The sequence below is a fragment of the Pterocles gutturalis genome, unplaced genomic scaffold (assembly GCF_000699245.1).
Source record: "Pterocles gutturalis isolate BGI_N339 unplaced genomic scaffold, ASM69924v1 scaffold6422, whole genome shotgun sequence".
Classification (NCBI taxonomy): Eukaryota; Metazoa; Chordata; class Aves; order Pterocliformes; family Pteroclidae; genus Pterocles; species Pterocles gutturalis.
In genome coordinates, this window is record NW_010110080.1 from 44,238 (window position 1) to 57,933 (window position 13,696).

A 13,696-nucleotide genomic window follows, 5' to 3' on the forward strand; every position below is an offset into this window, starting at 1 on the left:
GATAGGAAACAAATATTGCACAAAAGCCTCTTGCAGCTACACTCTGCTTGGTCAAAGCCCACTGCCAGGGTAGCCTGGGCAACACATGCATGGTTCATCACATCACAGCTACCTGAGTTTCAGAGAGCAAAACAAGGAATGAGTCAGTGCACCCTCTCCTCTCACCCCATTATTTCTGTATTATTACATTTGTCTGACAAACATAAAAGGCATTCAGGCAAGCCTCCAGCAGGGTTGTTTTCACGATGTTCGGCAGACACACAGTGACCACAACAGAGCTCTGTGCTGAAGAGCAAACCAGGGCTTGAGTAGCACATGAGCCCTGATTTCTCCCAGTACAGCTGTCTTGCAAGACAGCTGAACAACAATCACTGAACAGCCTGCAGGAACCTAGCAGCTCTTAGGACAAACCAGGGCCAAAGACCAGTTACGCCTGCAAAGTACTTCAGAGCACCCAGCTCCCTGCAGAGCAAGGGGAGCAGAGAGGTGTGAGGAGCAAGTCAGAGGCTATCACAGGCACCTTCAGCTCAAGGCCAAAACTGCCATTTTTGGGGCCATTACCAGGGTGGGTGCACACTTCCCCACCTATGACACATATCCCTCCTCCTCTATCATCTCCTTCCAACAAAAAAAAAAAATAAATTCACCAGTTGGGATTTCAAGCCTCCACAGCATGCGAATTTATCCTCCCCCTTCCCCACCACCCAAGTCTGTGCACATCATGGCCCCTCACCAGGCAGCTGCCCAGCAGAGCGAAGGCCCCAGGAGGGGATGGGCAAGTCTCTACTTACTGAGCGGCAGGACGGTGATGGGGATGTTCTTTGGCCGCTTGCTCTCCTTGTCAATGAAGTCCCCTGTCACGGTCTTCTCCCTCTCAGTCACCCGGCAGTTGTACTTGCCGCTGTCCTCAAGGCGAAGGCGGTAGATCTTCAGCACAAAAACGTTGTCGCTTTCTTTGGCTACCTTGAGCTGGCCAAGGGCCTCACGCTGGGCAAACTCATTGTTGAGCACTGGCACAGCGTTGGGCCCCAGGCTGGCAATGAGGGAGCTGTTGAAGGCCCAGGAGATGGAGAAGTAGCGGTCAGGGACATTTTGCGCCTCCAGGATGCACCGAAACTCCACCGGCTCACCCACAATGTATGTCCGCTTCTCTGTCTCCAGACGGACGCTGAACTCCTTATCTGGGGAGAGACAGATCAACACATACCAGCATGGCAAAGGACAGCCAACACACCTGAGACGTATTTATAACTTGCCACTGTCTGTCTAGTTAACATCCCTCGGTACACATGCATTGCAGGTGGAAGGGTGAGGGGATTGCTTTTGCTGTGAGAGCCCAGATCAGCTGTGCTGCAGGAAAGGCAGCTTGCTTGCCCAGCATGCAAGAGCTGTAAGACCTCTTTCCCCAGCCACTACTCCTGGGAGCAGCTCTGTTGCGACAACAGCATCCAATGGCACTGCAGGATGCAAGCTGGAGCCTAGTCCTACTCACACCCTGCTCAGCCGGGGTTGAGACGCTGAGACTTTGGGGATATCAGAGAGGAAGAGAGCTCAGCTGGGTCTTTAGATCCTTAGCAGGAACCTGTGCTGTGGCCTGCGAGAAGGACTTTGATTTGCAAACGGACCCCGTGCAATACAGAAGTGCTTGCTGGAAGTTTTTGTTTCATGTTCTGCTGTGTCACTCTCATCTCTTCACTTACCAAAATTTTCATTGCCTGTGCTAGCACCAAGTGCTTAAGATGTATGTTTTAGTTCTTGTGTAAGGCCCAGATTACTGGCCACGTTAGAAGACAGGGGCTGCCATCAAAGCCCCCTTGCTGCCCTGGTGTCCCTTGGTTGCTATTTGATAGCATCTGCCCTGCCCACAGGCAGTGTTCAGGCCCTCCTTCCCCTGCCAGCAGCCTCCCCAGCTGGGCACATGGCAAAGGATGGAGCCAAGCCCCAGCCATCTAATAAGGCGCAGCCCCCATTTTCCACCTCCTCCCACCTCCCACCTGAGCAAGAAAAGGCAGAGGAGACACTGACCAGTGGCTTGCACGTTGACGATGGCTCCCTGGGAACGCTTGCGGGTCATGGCATACCAAGACTTGTCCGGGTCCTGGATCCACTCTGCCGCTTCGCAGTAAAACTCGCCCTGATCCGACGGGTGGAGGTTGAAGATGGTGAGCTTTGAGGTGGTCTCCCCAATTTTGTCCAAGCGAATGTCCCCCATGGCCTGCCGCTGGGCATAGATGCTGCCAGCGCGCAGGACAAAGTCACGGCTGAGGGAGATGACCTCCACAGGCACCTCACTGCCTCGCTGCCGGTACCAGGCAATGGAGACGTGGCTGTGCTGCGCCGTGCTCTTGGACACCTCACACTTCAGCTCTAGGGAGTCGTGCTCCACTTTGTTCAGTGTCTGCGGGATTGCCGTCACTCGCAGCGAGTCAGGGATCACTGCAGTAAAGCGGGACAGGGGAACACAGCCCAAGAGTTAGCAATGCCAAAATGCTGAGTCTAAGGCTCTCATTATAGAAGAGCTGGGGGAGTGTTTTTTTTTTTTTTTACGGTTGTAATTAATCATTACGTATTAGCAAAGCCCTGTTAGCTCACATTTAGCCCCCCAAAAAGGAGAATCATCCCCAAAGCTAGGAAAGAGGACAACCTACAGCACATACTTCAGCATGGTGCTTAAATTCCTGCTCAATGGCCCCAGTGACTGCACAGGGTTTTCCACCACGCTGCAGGGCAGCACAGCTTCATACATCCACTTCCCACCAAAGCATTTCATCATGTACAACCTCCCCTTCATCGTGACCCCCTTCCTGCTCACATCCTTCAGCCACTCTTTAGTCCTGCACCATGGTCTTCATCCCTTGGTCACCGTAGCCAAGCTAAACATATTTAGTTCTTTTATTCTTCCCTCAAGAAAAAGTCAGAAGATCCAGTTCCTCTCTCCTTTGTTTATATCCTTTCAGGTTTTAATGACCGCCTCAGGCAAACGAAGGGGGTTCTGCTTTTAGAGGAAAGTGGTTCCTCTGAGGGCAGCAATGCAATTGCAGCATGCCCACCTCCTGCTTCTGGGACATAGCCCAATCAAGGCACTTGGTAATAAAACTGTGGGCCGCTCTTAAAGACTGTGGGCCGCGCTTCCAGTGGATTAACCAGAGGAAAGGAAGTACGGCCGCTAAACTTGGGATGAAAAAAAAATTGCAGCCCTCCCCCCAACTGTGCTTGATTTTAGCAAGCATCTTAATTTTAGCAAGAGGTTCTACCACCAGAAGCTAAGACTTTCTTAAAAAGAAGTCTTTCTAGACTTCGTTGTCTCAAGAAGCATCACGTGGAAAGAAGACAGCAAACCTTCTCCCCAGCTCTGCAGACAAGGCAGTGCCAGCGAGCCTGTTAATGCCCACAGTTTCACTGCGTACCAGTAGAATATAATTAACATATTTCAGTTCAGTTTCATTGACAGCACTGGAAGGTTTGACGAAATTAGCTGAGCTGCCGAAAGCTGCATCTGTTTCATTCAGGCACGGCTACAGAAAGCAATGAGCTGCAGAGAAGACAACCACTGGCATTATATCTGTCAGAAAAGGGGAAAGAAAAAAAGCCACAACATGGAGTAAACAAGAGGGAAATCTTCCTGTGTCCAGCCCAGACAGGAGCATTCGCTTTTACCACACGTTCACTACCCAGGGAATTTACTGCCCTGATAGGGAAAGTACCTGGGCCGTTTATGCGACAGGCCATTGCCCCCATCCCCACAGCAACATCTCCTCCTCCCTCCCTTCACCTCATCTTCCTCACCAGGACTCCCAGCCCCTGCCCACTGGCAACAGCCTCTGAAGACCACAGCCAAGAGCCCACCTTGCTTTGCCTTTCCCCGTTCCCTCCGACTCCCAAACCAGTGGTAACAGCAGCAACTAACCTTGCCAGTTCACACCGCCTGCACAATGAGATTTAAATTTCTCACTTCAAACCTTTCTGAATAATTTCCAGAGCTGCGCATCTCCGTTCTCTTCGCCCTCCAGCCAAGGGCTCTTATACTTTTCTTACATTATTTAAGTAAATTAAACCTGATCATCATCTTGCTGGAGTTACTTTTCTGCTGAGCTGCTTCAAAGGCAAAACTCCCTGCTACACTAGCCTCTGAATTACAACTTATGGAGCAAAAGGGGGTATCTGTGAAGAAAACCTTCCCCTCCTCCTGCTCCCAATGTGAGAGCCCTGAGTACCCCAACAGATGCTTGGGTACCAAGCACTTGCCATGCCGTTCCCCAAACAGGTTAGAGGTTGCCACAGGCACCATTTCACCAGCTGGACCTGTGACTTCATATTTTCCAGGTCATAACCTGTCTAGAGGGTCACCATCTTTTACACCACGTGGGCAAGTTATTGCAAAATGCATTGCTGGAGAAAAATCAGGAGATGGCGGCGTGCTATTAAAGGATGCAATTTACCTGTGGTAAGAGACAACACACTGTGCTGCATTCTTCCTGCTCTTTTGGTTAAAAAAGCCAACCAAGATCCTCCTGTTTAGAGGAATCAGTAACACCTTTTGGGTTGCATGTAGACTTGAGGCCATTGTCTTAAATCAGCCTGGCATAGACATACATTCAGCCAGCATCACCTTCCTAACCTCCCCATGAGGAGGGACAGGCAAGAGCCCTGAGCTGTCTGGGCCCATGGGAAGGCTCTGTGCTTCGCACCACCGCTCTCACACTTGGCCAGTGATGCACAAACAACTTTTTTACACTGCAAGATGCACCTCAGGAACCAGGTTTGGGGATGGGGGAAGCAGGGAGGAGAAAGGGGAAAATGCTTTTCTCAAGAGGCAGCCAAACGTGGCAGCAGGTCACAGCTCATCTCAGAAGCTGGACGAACATTTTGTTCTGAGTGCTGTGGAGCACCGGGGACTCCCGCAGCAGGGCTGCAGGCCTGCTGGGACTCACACACCACCCAAGGCACAGACCCTGCTGGCCTGCACCAGTGAGAGAGCTACAGGCACGGCTTAGCCCATCGGGCTGGAGCTGACCAGGCCTAGAAGTCATGGAGAGAAAAGCCAGCAGGGAAGGCCATGAAGGCCCTCTCCAGGGCGTAATGGCACACACAGGGAGGTATCTTATCAGAACAGATGTTCCTCCCAAGCCGGTCGCCCTGCTCAGGCTTCAAGGACATCAGTTTGAAGATCAAGACACGAGTTGCTCTTTGCACAGTGATCACCCGGGAGCCCGGGCTCTGCTGCCAGCTATCACGCTGTTGAGCTGTCTGTACTCATCCCGCAGCCACCCGCTGTGGGAAGCACCAGGGCTTCTGGGACACTCTGCAGGCTGAGCTCCACTTGAAAGCAAGGGTAGGCTTAGATGAGAGTCGTCACTGTCTGAAGGAGAGCAGGGCCACACCTGAATCATAGCTGAGATGGATGCTGCAGGACACATCCTCTTGCCTGCTCTTTCTCACCCAGCTCCTTCCTGTTTCTCCCCTCTTTCCAAAGTGCCATCCAGGCAGCCTGCCTTGCACTTGCCAAAGCATCCAGCCTTGCTTCCTCCTTGTCCCCCAACACAAGTTCACCCCTGCAGCTCTGTTGACTCCCCGGAGGTGCCAGCAGAGCTCCCCTCTCTCTGGCATCAAGGTTACGTTTGGATGTGAGCGGCTGGACAAGGAGATGAGAGGCTGAAAAGCACTGGGTGGGAGCAAACCTACTGTGCTACCACCATCCCTGAGCCAGTTTACTGGCCACAGCTGACGGCATTGAGCTTGTACTTACAGCACTGAAAAACAAGGAAGAAATACAGCATTTCATATTAGTCCCCAAACTGCAGGTTACTGCAGAGGGCACTGGGATAGGTACTGGGTGGTGGGTGGGCTGCTTAGCAGAGGGTGGTCAAAAGCATCCCCAAGTTCTGAGAGCTTGTAAAACATTAAATGTAAACATTGCCACTAGAGGGTGTTAGGGATCCAGCTAGGGAGAGTCCCAGGACCCTGCTGCCAGGACAAGGAGGGGGGAGTCCGGAGATGCTCCCCTCTTCCCCAGGGTGGTGACGCTGGGCATCTCTCCTCAGGAAGCCTGCACACACAGCTCCAGTCAAGCCCACCTCAAATGCGCTCACATCAAGTGATGAGCACTCAGTAAGCTACATAAAGTATTTACAGATTGGGAATTAAGGCTGTTTACTTAGGATAAGGAACTGGCTTACACTCTCCCAGAAAACAAACAGGGAGCAGAGACTGGAGTTCCCAGGTCTGGGCTCAGCACACACCTCAGATTCTCCAGTGCACTCTCCTCTGAACCCCAGGACCAGCTCCATTTCCAGCAGCTTCCAGTGTCATATTGAACTATGCCTCAGGCAGACAAAGCCCAGGTGTCTCCCTTTTCCCCAGGCTGGCTCTGGTTCATCCTGGGGTATCCAAAACCCCAACCACCCCCAAGCGGTCGGCTATCAAAGCTTTTACGTGCCAGACACAAAACATAAAACTATCAACACTTCATCTACTCCCAGGCAAGGCAGCAAACCTGCCTGAGATGTTTCCTTGTTAAGCAATGCAGGAAGAGCATCAGGTTGGAGCTCAAGCTGGTAAAGCAACACTGTGAAAATCACTTGGCACCATGGTAGCCTTACATTGTAGGCTACCCAGCACAGCAAGACCATCTCAGGGCCACTGTAAGACAAATAAAACCCACCAGGCTCTTCCCTTGGATTTCGCTACAGCTTTCCCCCACTGATAGACTTCAGAGGCAGTGCTACCCTCTGGTGCCAACTGCCCACTTCATACTACCTGGACAGAGCTAAGTCTGCCAAGTGTCAAGTGTGAACTATTTAGGAAGAAGAAATACATGTACCCCCTACTCCTAGGGAGCTGCTTATGGCTGAGAAATACTGCTCTGGATTTTGCAGGGAATTAATGCAAGAGTTATGTTTCCATCTGCCCCACGACATCTTGTTGCCCTGCAGGGACCCCAGCTCAGTGCCACGAACCTCCTTCCCAACCCCTCTGTCTGTACATGCAAGATAGAAACAAGCTGCTCAAGAGGCACTGCAATGCCAGTGCCACCAGTCCAGAGCTGAGCACTGGCAGGCAACAAACGGCACTGCAAATGGCACTGCGAGGACCCAGTGTTTTGTTATTACCCCCTGCAATCTGCTAAACCTCCTGCAGCCACCCATGCTCCCCCAAGGGAAGGAGAGAGTGCCTGCCACCAGAGCCACCCTGATGCCACAGAAACAGCTGGAAGAGACCTGTCCTCTCCCAGCCACTGCAAGCTCTCAGGGAGCCACGCTCCTTATGTTCCTCCCCCACACCGCTACTGTTTTCCATTCCTAAAAGGATCCAAATATGCGTGCACGTGTGTGGCAGGAGGAAGGGGGTGGTGATAAGGCAGGAAAGATACCTAGATTAGCAATGTAATCCTCTCAAGCCCTCATGCCTGGCAATTAGCTGTACATGCTGATCCACATCTGCTGCAGCACACCAGACACTGCTCTTCCTTGTCAATCAGAAGCTCACGTAATGCCTTCAGCAGAGAGGAAAACACATGCTGTGTTATGCTGCAAAACTGATGAAGTCCCTCAAATGTCATCTTTGCAAGTGGACAAAACTGAGCAGATCATGCCGCTAGTAGCGTCCCTTGCTTGCCTTATTTTTAAGTCCCAGCTAAAAACTCGCAAGTGGTCTGGGGCAGACAGAGCTGTGTTCCTGTTGTTGCTGCTTATACATTTCCCTCACTGCACAAGGTCCTACGTGGGACCAGAATTTCTGAAGGCAAACCTACCACCCCAAGGTATACTTTCGTTGTGACTGAGGATGTGGCATCTCCGTGCAAAACTTTTCTTCTTCTTCTCCTTGCCCACTAACATAGCAACAGGCTCTGGGTACCACAGGGAAAACGTAAAGCAAGTGTTAACAACCTGGTTGATTTGGGGATCATTTCAGTAAAACCCCACCACACTGAGAAATAAGACAGGTTTAAATGAAAAGCAGCTAAGACTACTAATTGTCTTAAAAAAGAAGTCATGTACTTTTTTGCATTAGTCAGTGAATTCCCTTCAAGCTCCTGAAGAGTCGAGCAGAACTTGCACTGCGGTCTGAAGAAAAGCAGTAAGAATATACTTCTAACTCTTGTGCAAATATTTAAGCCTTATTTTAAACAGGAAGTTGAACTATGAAGTCACTTTCAGTTGCTGCACAATCAAGAAACACAAGATGAAGCACTGCAGTCACCTGCAATTGTATCACTGTGACATTCTGCAGTAAGAGCAGGAAAATAAAATGAAGCGACACATCCCCAGTTTGCACGCTTGCAGCTCTTTAAAAGGGCAGTTTGTTACTGATCCAGCTGCTGGCAGAAGGAGGCAAGAGGGAGCCAAAGAGTTAAGTATGATGGCATGGCAGTTGTTTCACAGTAGTAATAATAAATCCTCCAATTACAATAGTGACCTTGTTGGTACATTAATGACTGGCTGGAATGATGATGCCAATAGAAATGCATCTCCCAAAGCAACTGGATAAGTTCAATAGGCGAGTGGGAAAGGGTGCAGGAAAAAAAAAGTAAATAATGCAGAAGAAAGGGGGAAAGAGAATCAGAGAGATATGAAAACCGCAAATTAGGTCAGCTTTTCGACTCAGGGCCTGAACTTCTCCTTGCTTGCTGCAGGCTCTATTAGTTGTGCACCCAGACATTCAAGGCTGTCACTATGCTCCTGCCCAGGCAGCGGCACAGCCTGCTCATGCTCCACAACATGCCTTGCAAGAGGAGCTTCCCGGCCAAAGAGACACACCTGAGCTGCGCAGGACCCCCAGCCAGGGGGTGCGTTCACAAGCCAGTGCATCCACCCTAGGCACACAGGCAGAGATGCTCTCCCGCAGCTTCCCAAGCCCCACAGGAACCCACAGGGGTTGGCAGTGGGCACCCCGTGGACCCATCAGCAACCCCTTCTCTTTGTGCCCAGGGTGGACGTGCAAGGGGAACAGACGCACATAGCCCCAGCTCCGGCTTGTCCTTGACGGACCCAGGGGAGCTACAGCTTTCCCAGATGTGCTTCAGCTCCAGGAGAAGGGACACCCGCCCTCCCCTTTCTCCCTGGGCTTTACTCCAGTACCCCAGCCCTGCTGGCACAGTGCTGTTCAGAGCAGTTTTCCAAGCCCCTTCCCACGGGTGAGTGGTGGATGCTTCTCCAAAATCACTGGTCCCCTTCCCTCGATTGTGTCAGATGCGGTTATAGCAGGTGCTGGGAACACATTCACATCCACTGCCCCTGTTTTGCTGTGCCCCATCGCCCCTCTGCCCTTCTCAGCTGAAGCTGCTTCAGGGAGCAGGGGAATGCAGGCTCCCGCTAATAAGCTCCTTCTCCTCTCTCCACCCACCCCATCCCAAAGCACCCCATGGAGCACCTGGTTATTAGGACAGCTAATTTAGGTGGAGAAGTTCAAGTGACCTCATTAAAAATAAAAAAAGAGGAGAAACTAGAAAGGGATGGTAAAAGGATAAGGCAGCACCCAGCAGTAAGAGTCATCATTTGTTCATTACACAAAAATTAGCCAGAGCACTGGTGGTGCGAACTCTGACAATGGCCACCCTGAGGGGCAGAGACACTGGGGATGCAGAGGTGCCCAAAGAGCATGGTGAGCAGGCTGTATCGTGGGGGCAGAGAGCACCGGCCTCACGTCTGCATCCATCCCTCAGCCACAGCAGGGAGGAAAATCTTTACTCCCTCACGCATGCACACGTTTTCCTGCTCTACGAGGCAGATGCTGTCTAGAAGGAGAACTGTGCAAACCAGCCTGTGAGTATAAAAAGGCATGAGGTAGTGGCAGAGATGGCATCCAAAGGAACAGGGGTTTTCCCTTCCTTGCAATGGGGAAACTCATGTTTTGTGACATCCTGGATGTCCCTGCTTTGCTACCCAACACCTGACAAGACACTGTTCCTTGGTGGGCTCTGTCTTTGGGCTCTGTGGTCACAGCCTGCCCCATCCAGCAGGGTGGCACTCCAGACAGACTTGGACAAGATTCGGGCACACTGTGGCACTGCCCTGCTCCTGCAGCTCTCCTGAGGGTGATGCTCACACACCAGCCTCTGCCTGGCACATCCCCAGCTGCATTGCTCAGTGACACCTGATTGGGCTGCCAGCCCAGCACAGCTGAGCACCCCACTGACCCCCTCCGAAACTGAGCCCGGGGGAGACATCCAGCCAGGGAGGGCAGCAGTGGGCTGCAGACCACACCACAGCAACTGCTCACTTGCAGAGGCAATAACCTCTGGGAGCAAGCCAAGGTGAGTCAGCTCACAAATCACCCGTTCTCCATCTCCCTCCCCTTTCTATAATCGCACCTTTGTGAAGGTTTAGCTCTCCTGCTGACCCTGAGCACCATCAGCGAGCTACCACAGCTTAACACAAGCCTAAGCCACTGCAAACAGGAGAGCAGAGCACATCAGCACACACCTCTTCCACTGAGGGTTAAGCTGACGTGCTTTACTTAACAGCACTTGTGAGCTAAGAGCAGGGACGTGGGAATTTGCTGTGGCTTAAGCCGGCACAGGGCAACCTGCTAAACCACAGCCTCCAGAGTCTGCAGGACAGCCAGGGAAAGAAAAAAAAAAACCCAAACCCAGCAAACATGGAGCTGAGGAGCTGATACAGCCTGGGCTCCTCTGAAGCTGTGCATGCAATGCTGTCTTGATATTTTACACCTCTGAAGCTGAAGCTAAGAAATTATAGAAATGGAAAGTTTAGAAAACCTTTTCTGCAATTTTTTAAAAGCCTTACTTCACTCAAACTAGCGCACTTGGGCAGGCAGGCAACACAAATAGCTGAACAGAGAGAGAGTCCTGCAGTAATTGTTTCAAAACACCCAGAACACATCTCAGGCCATACTCCCCCTGGACTATAATAACGTTTGTGGAGCTTTAGAGTCAGGTGAGTCACCCTTCTCAAGAATCAATTTTCAAGGAGGATTCTCCTCTACTTCAACTCCACACTGGAGATAAGAGTGCAGAGATGCTTTCAGAGATTAGTGCCCCCACTTCAAGAGCTCGGCAGAGATCACACAGGAGGCCAAGGCACGCACGTGAGAGCTGGTTTTCCTTCATTTATGCAATAATGAAGGTTTTGAGACCTTGCAGGTACTTTTTTCCCTCATCTGCCTTTTGGGACCTGACCTGTCCCAAGAGCTGCAAAGCCTGGACCAGACCACAGCTTCCAACAACCCCTTCTGGTCAGTCACTCCTTAAGGTCAGCAGCAGAGATTTGCTTTTGCCGCTGGGGCAAGATGACACAGACCAAGACAAGCTTGGGAGATAATTTTTTTGGAACAGCATTTTTAAAACTAAAAGCTCTAGAGGCTCTCAAATGGAGAACCTGGGTCCACCTGCTCCAAAACCCACCCTCCTGCCAAACACACAAGAATGGAGCATTTCAGCCCTCACAAGCAAAGCTCCAAAGGAAGCATGGAATTAGGCTTTATTCTCTATTACAGACCAAATTTTTGTTCAGCCGAGGTCTGGGTTTTAAGCTCCCATGGGAAGAGGAAGTGAAAATGCTCGTGTCCTGATGCATGGACAGGGAAAAACTGGAACTGCATCTTCTTGACATGCAGATTACTGAGAGACTTAGGGTGGCTAATAAATAGATGACAAAAATTTTGAAATCTAAGAACAAAAATAATCCTCTATACAAACTAAGGCAGTGGTTATCTTTTCTTTCTCTAACAGTCCTGTTTAGAGCATGGAAATTGTTCATAACTTATTATACAAATATACATGTTCACCAGACAACAACCATCTACCTACTGAGCCACGACGTCAGTGGGAGCTGGAGGGATTTCTGGGAGCTGGAATGAATGGTGTTGATTCTTTTAGGTATTTACAAGCTATTTTCCTCCAACAAGGTTTTGGCAGCTCAGAACTGTTATTCCGAAGCTGGCACTCCTGTGATGACTGAAAGGCATGGTCTGGCTCTTGCAGGATGGAGTCCAGGTTCTCCAACCACAAAGACCACCTGCTCTCCTCCTGCACTAGAGACTGTGGAAAGCACAATTAAGAGAAGTAACGCAAATTCAGTCAGTTGACAGACTTCTGCCATCTGATCAAAATACAGATAAAACCAGGTAACATCCACTTCTGCAAATCTGTTTTCCTAATGAGATTTTTTTTTTCTACTGTACTTCTGCAATTTTGCCTCTTATGCATGTGGCTTTTGAGACTGTGGAAAAAGGTGGTGTTCTCTTGCTCCAGTGTAGCAATCAGCTAGTCTGAGAAAGCTAGTCTGGCACGCGCAACTAGTTGACTTGCTGCATGAGAGTGCTTTATATTGAGATCTTTTAATAAATGTACTTATTTTTATATTCATTGATCTGATCATTCCAAAGCACACAGTGCTCTTCCTTTCTCCCCTTTCTCCCATTCCACCTTCTCTCAGATTTCTGTGAACCTCTCTGGTTATCACCCCAATGACGGCTGGCCACCACCAAGTTGCTCTCCCTGCAAAAGGGTACTGTCTGCAAGGCTCAAGCAGCATCCCCACACAGCTACCAGAAGGAGACATCACTCTTCCCTACAAACTGTGCTATATTTGAAGGAGATGAGGAAGATGACAGGGCTTATTGAGGCAGTGGGAAGAGCTGTGAACAAGGATCAGTTGATGGAAACAATGATGGGTCTCCGTCATGAAGTTCCGCAGTGCTTTGGCATGAAGTGCATGAAGAAACCCTTCACCACCTCTAAGTCAGCAGCTCCTAAACCAGACAGACAGGCTGAAAGGATACACTCAGTAGTTAGTTCCTGCCATACAAATTGTATTCCAACTGTTTTTGGATTGGCCCCTGAACCCTTCTTATGCAGAGGGGGTGCAATGATTACCCAGGGGAAGCTTTGCTCTTCCCCAGCAGTGAGGGCTTCACGCAACCTCAATAAAGTGACAGCAGAGCCAGCCACAGAGAAACCACCAGGTGGTCTTCCGTGACACACGTTAAATGCTGGATGGCAGCATCATTTCAGAAAGAGATGGACACTTTCTCCAGCTTTACAGCTCCTGGCTGCTTGTCCTGCTCACCAAGAGACACCTACAAGACAAGCAGCCCCATAGGAAGATGGTTCATCCAGAGCCAGCAGTACAGATGCACACCACTGATGGTTACAGTCAGAAGCGAAAGGCCCGAGTCTTGCAAATCACAGGTATGTCTTTCAGGGCACAGTGCTCCAAGTTTTCCAGAATATCCCAAATCCTTTACAGGAGCCAGTGGGCATTTTAAAGTAAGAATTCAGGAAATAAATCTCACATTAAAATAAGGAGAAGATGCTTTTCAGTACACCTATCATTAACCCAAAGGTACACACTGTATCAAAGTAGTGCATTAAAAAACCCACTCAAAACAGTAAAGAAAATAAGTCACACAATAAACTAGTAAATAGGAAGTTTCCACGATGTCTCCAGTACAGGATCAATATCACTGACTCCAGCAGAATCCAGGATTTTATTAATAGCACTTCCAGCCCTCTACTGGTGAAGCCTCTGGGTGAGTGCCAAGCACAGCTGACACACTGCTGGCCCCAGGTCTCCAGAAAGCTCCAGTCTGCCCAGTCAGTGCTTGTTTCACCATTGCATCTGAGTGCAAAAGACTCTGCAAGCTGCCAGCTTCCCAGCTGCTATTCGCCACCTTGTAGGTAAATGGCAAAATGACCAGCACGAAGCATTTCACTTGTGCTGCTGCTGCTTCTCAG

General features: G+C 50.2%; 1 protein-coding gene across 1 annotated transcript in view; it reads right to left on the bottom strand.

Moving 5' to 3' along the window:
• The window catches only part of LOC104461562 (immunoglobulin superfamily member 3-like), a 68,114-nt gene that overhangs the window by 31,557 nt on the left and 22,861 nt on the right, over positions 1 to 13,696 (bottom strand). Inside the window, 2 exon segments of the mRNA XM_010073197.1 lie at positions 792 to 1,181; positions 2,026 to 2,436. Of these exon segments, the coding sequence (XP_010071499.1) occupies positions 792 to 1,181; positions 2,026 to 2,436 (801 nt within the window).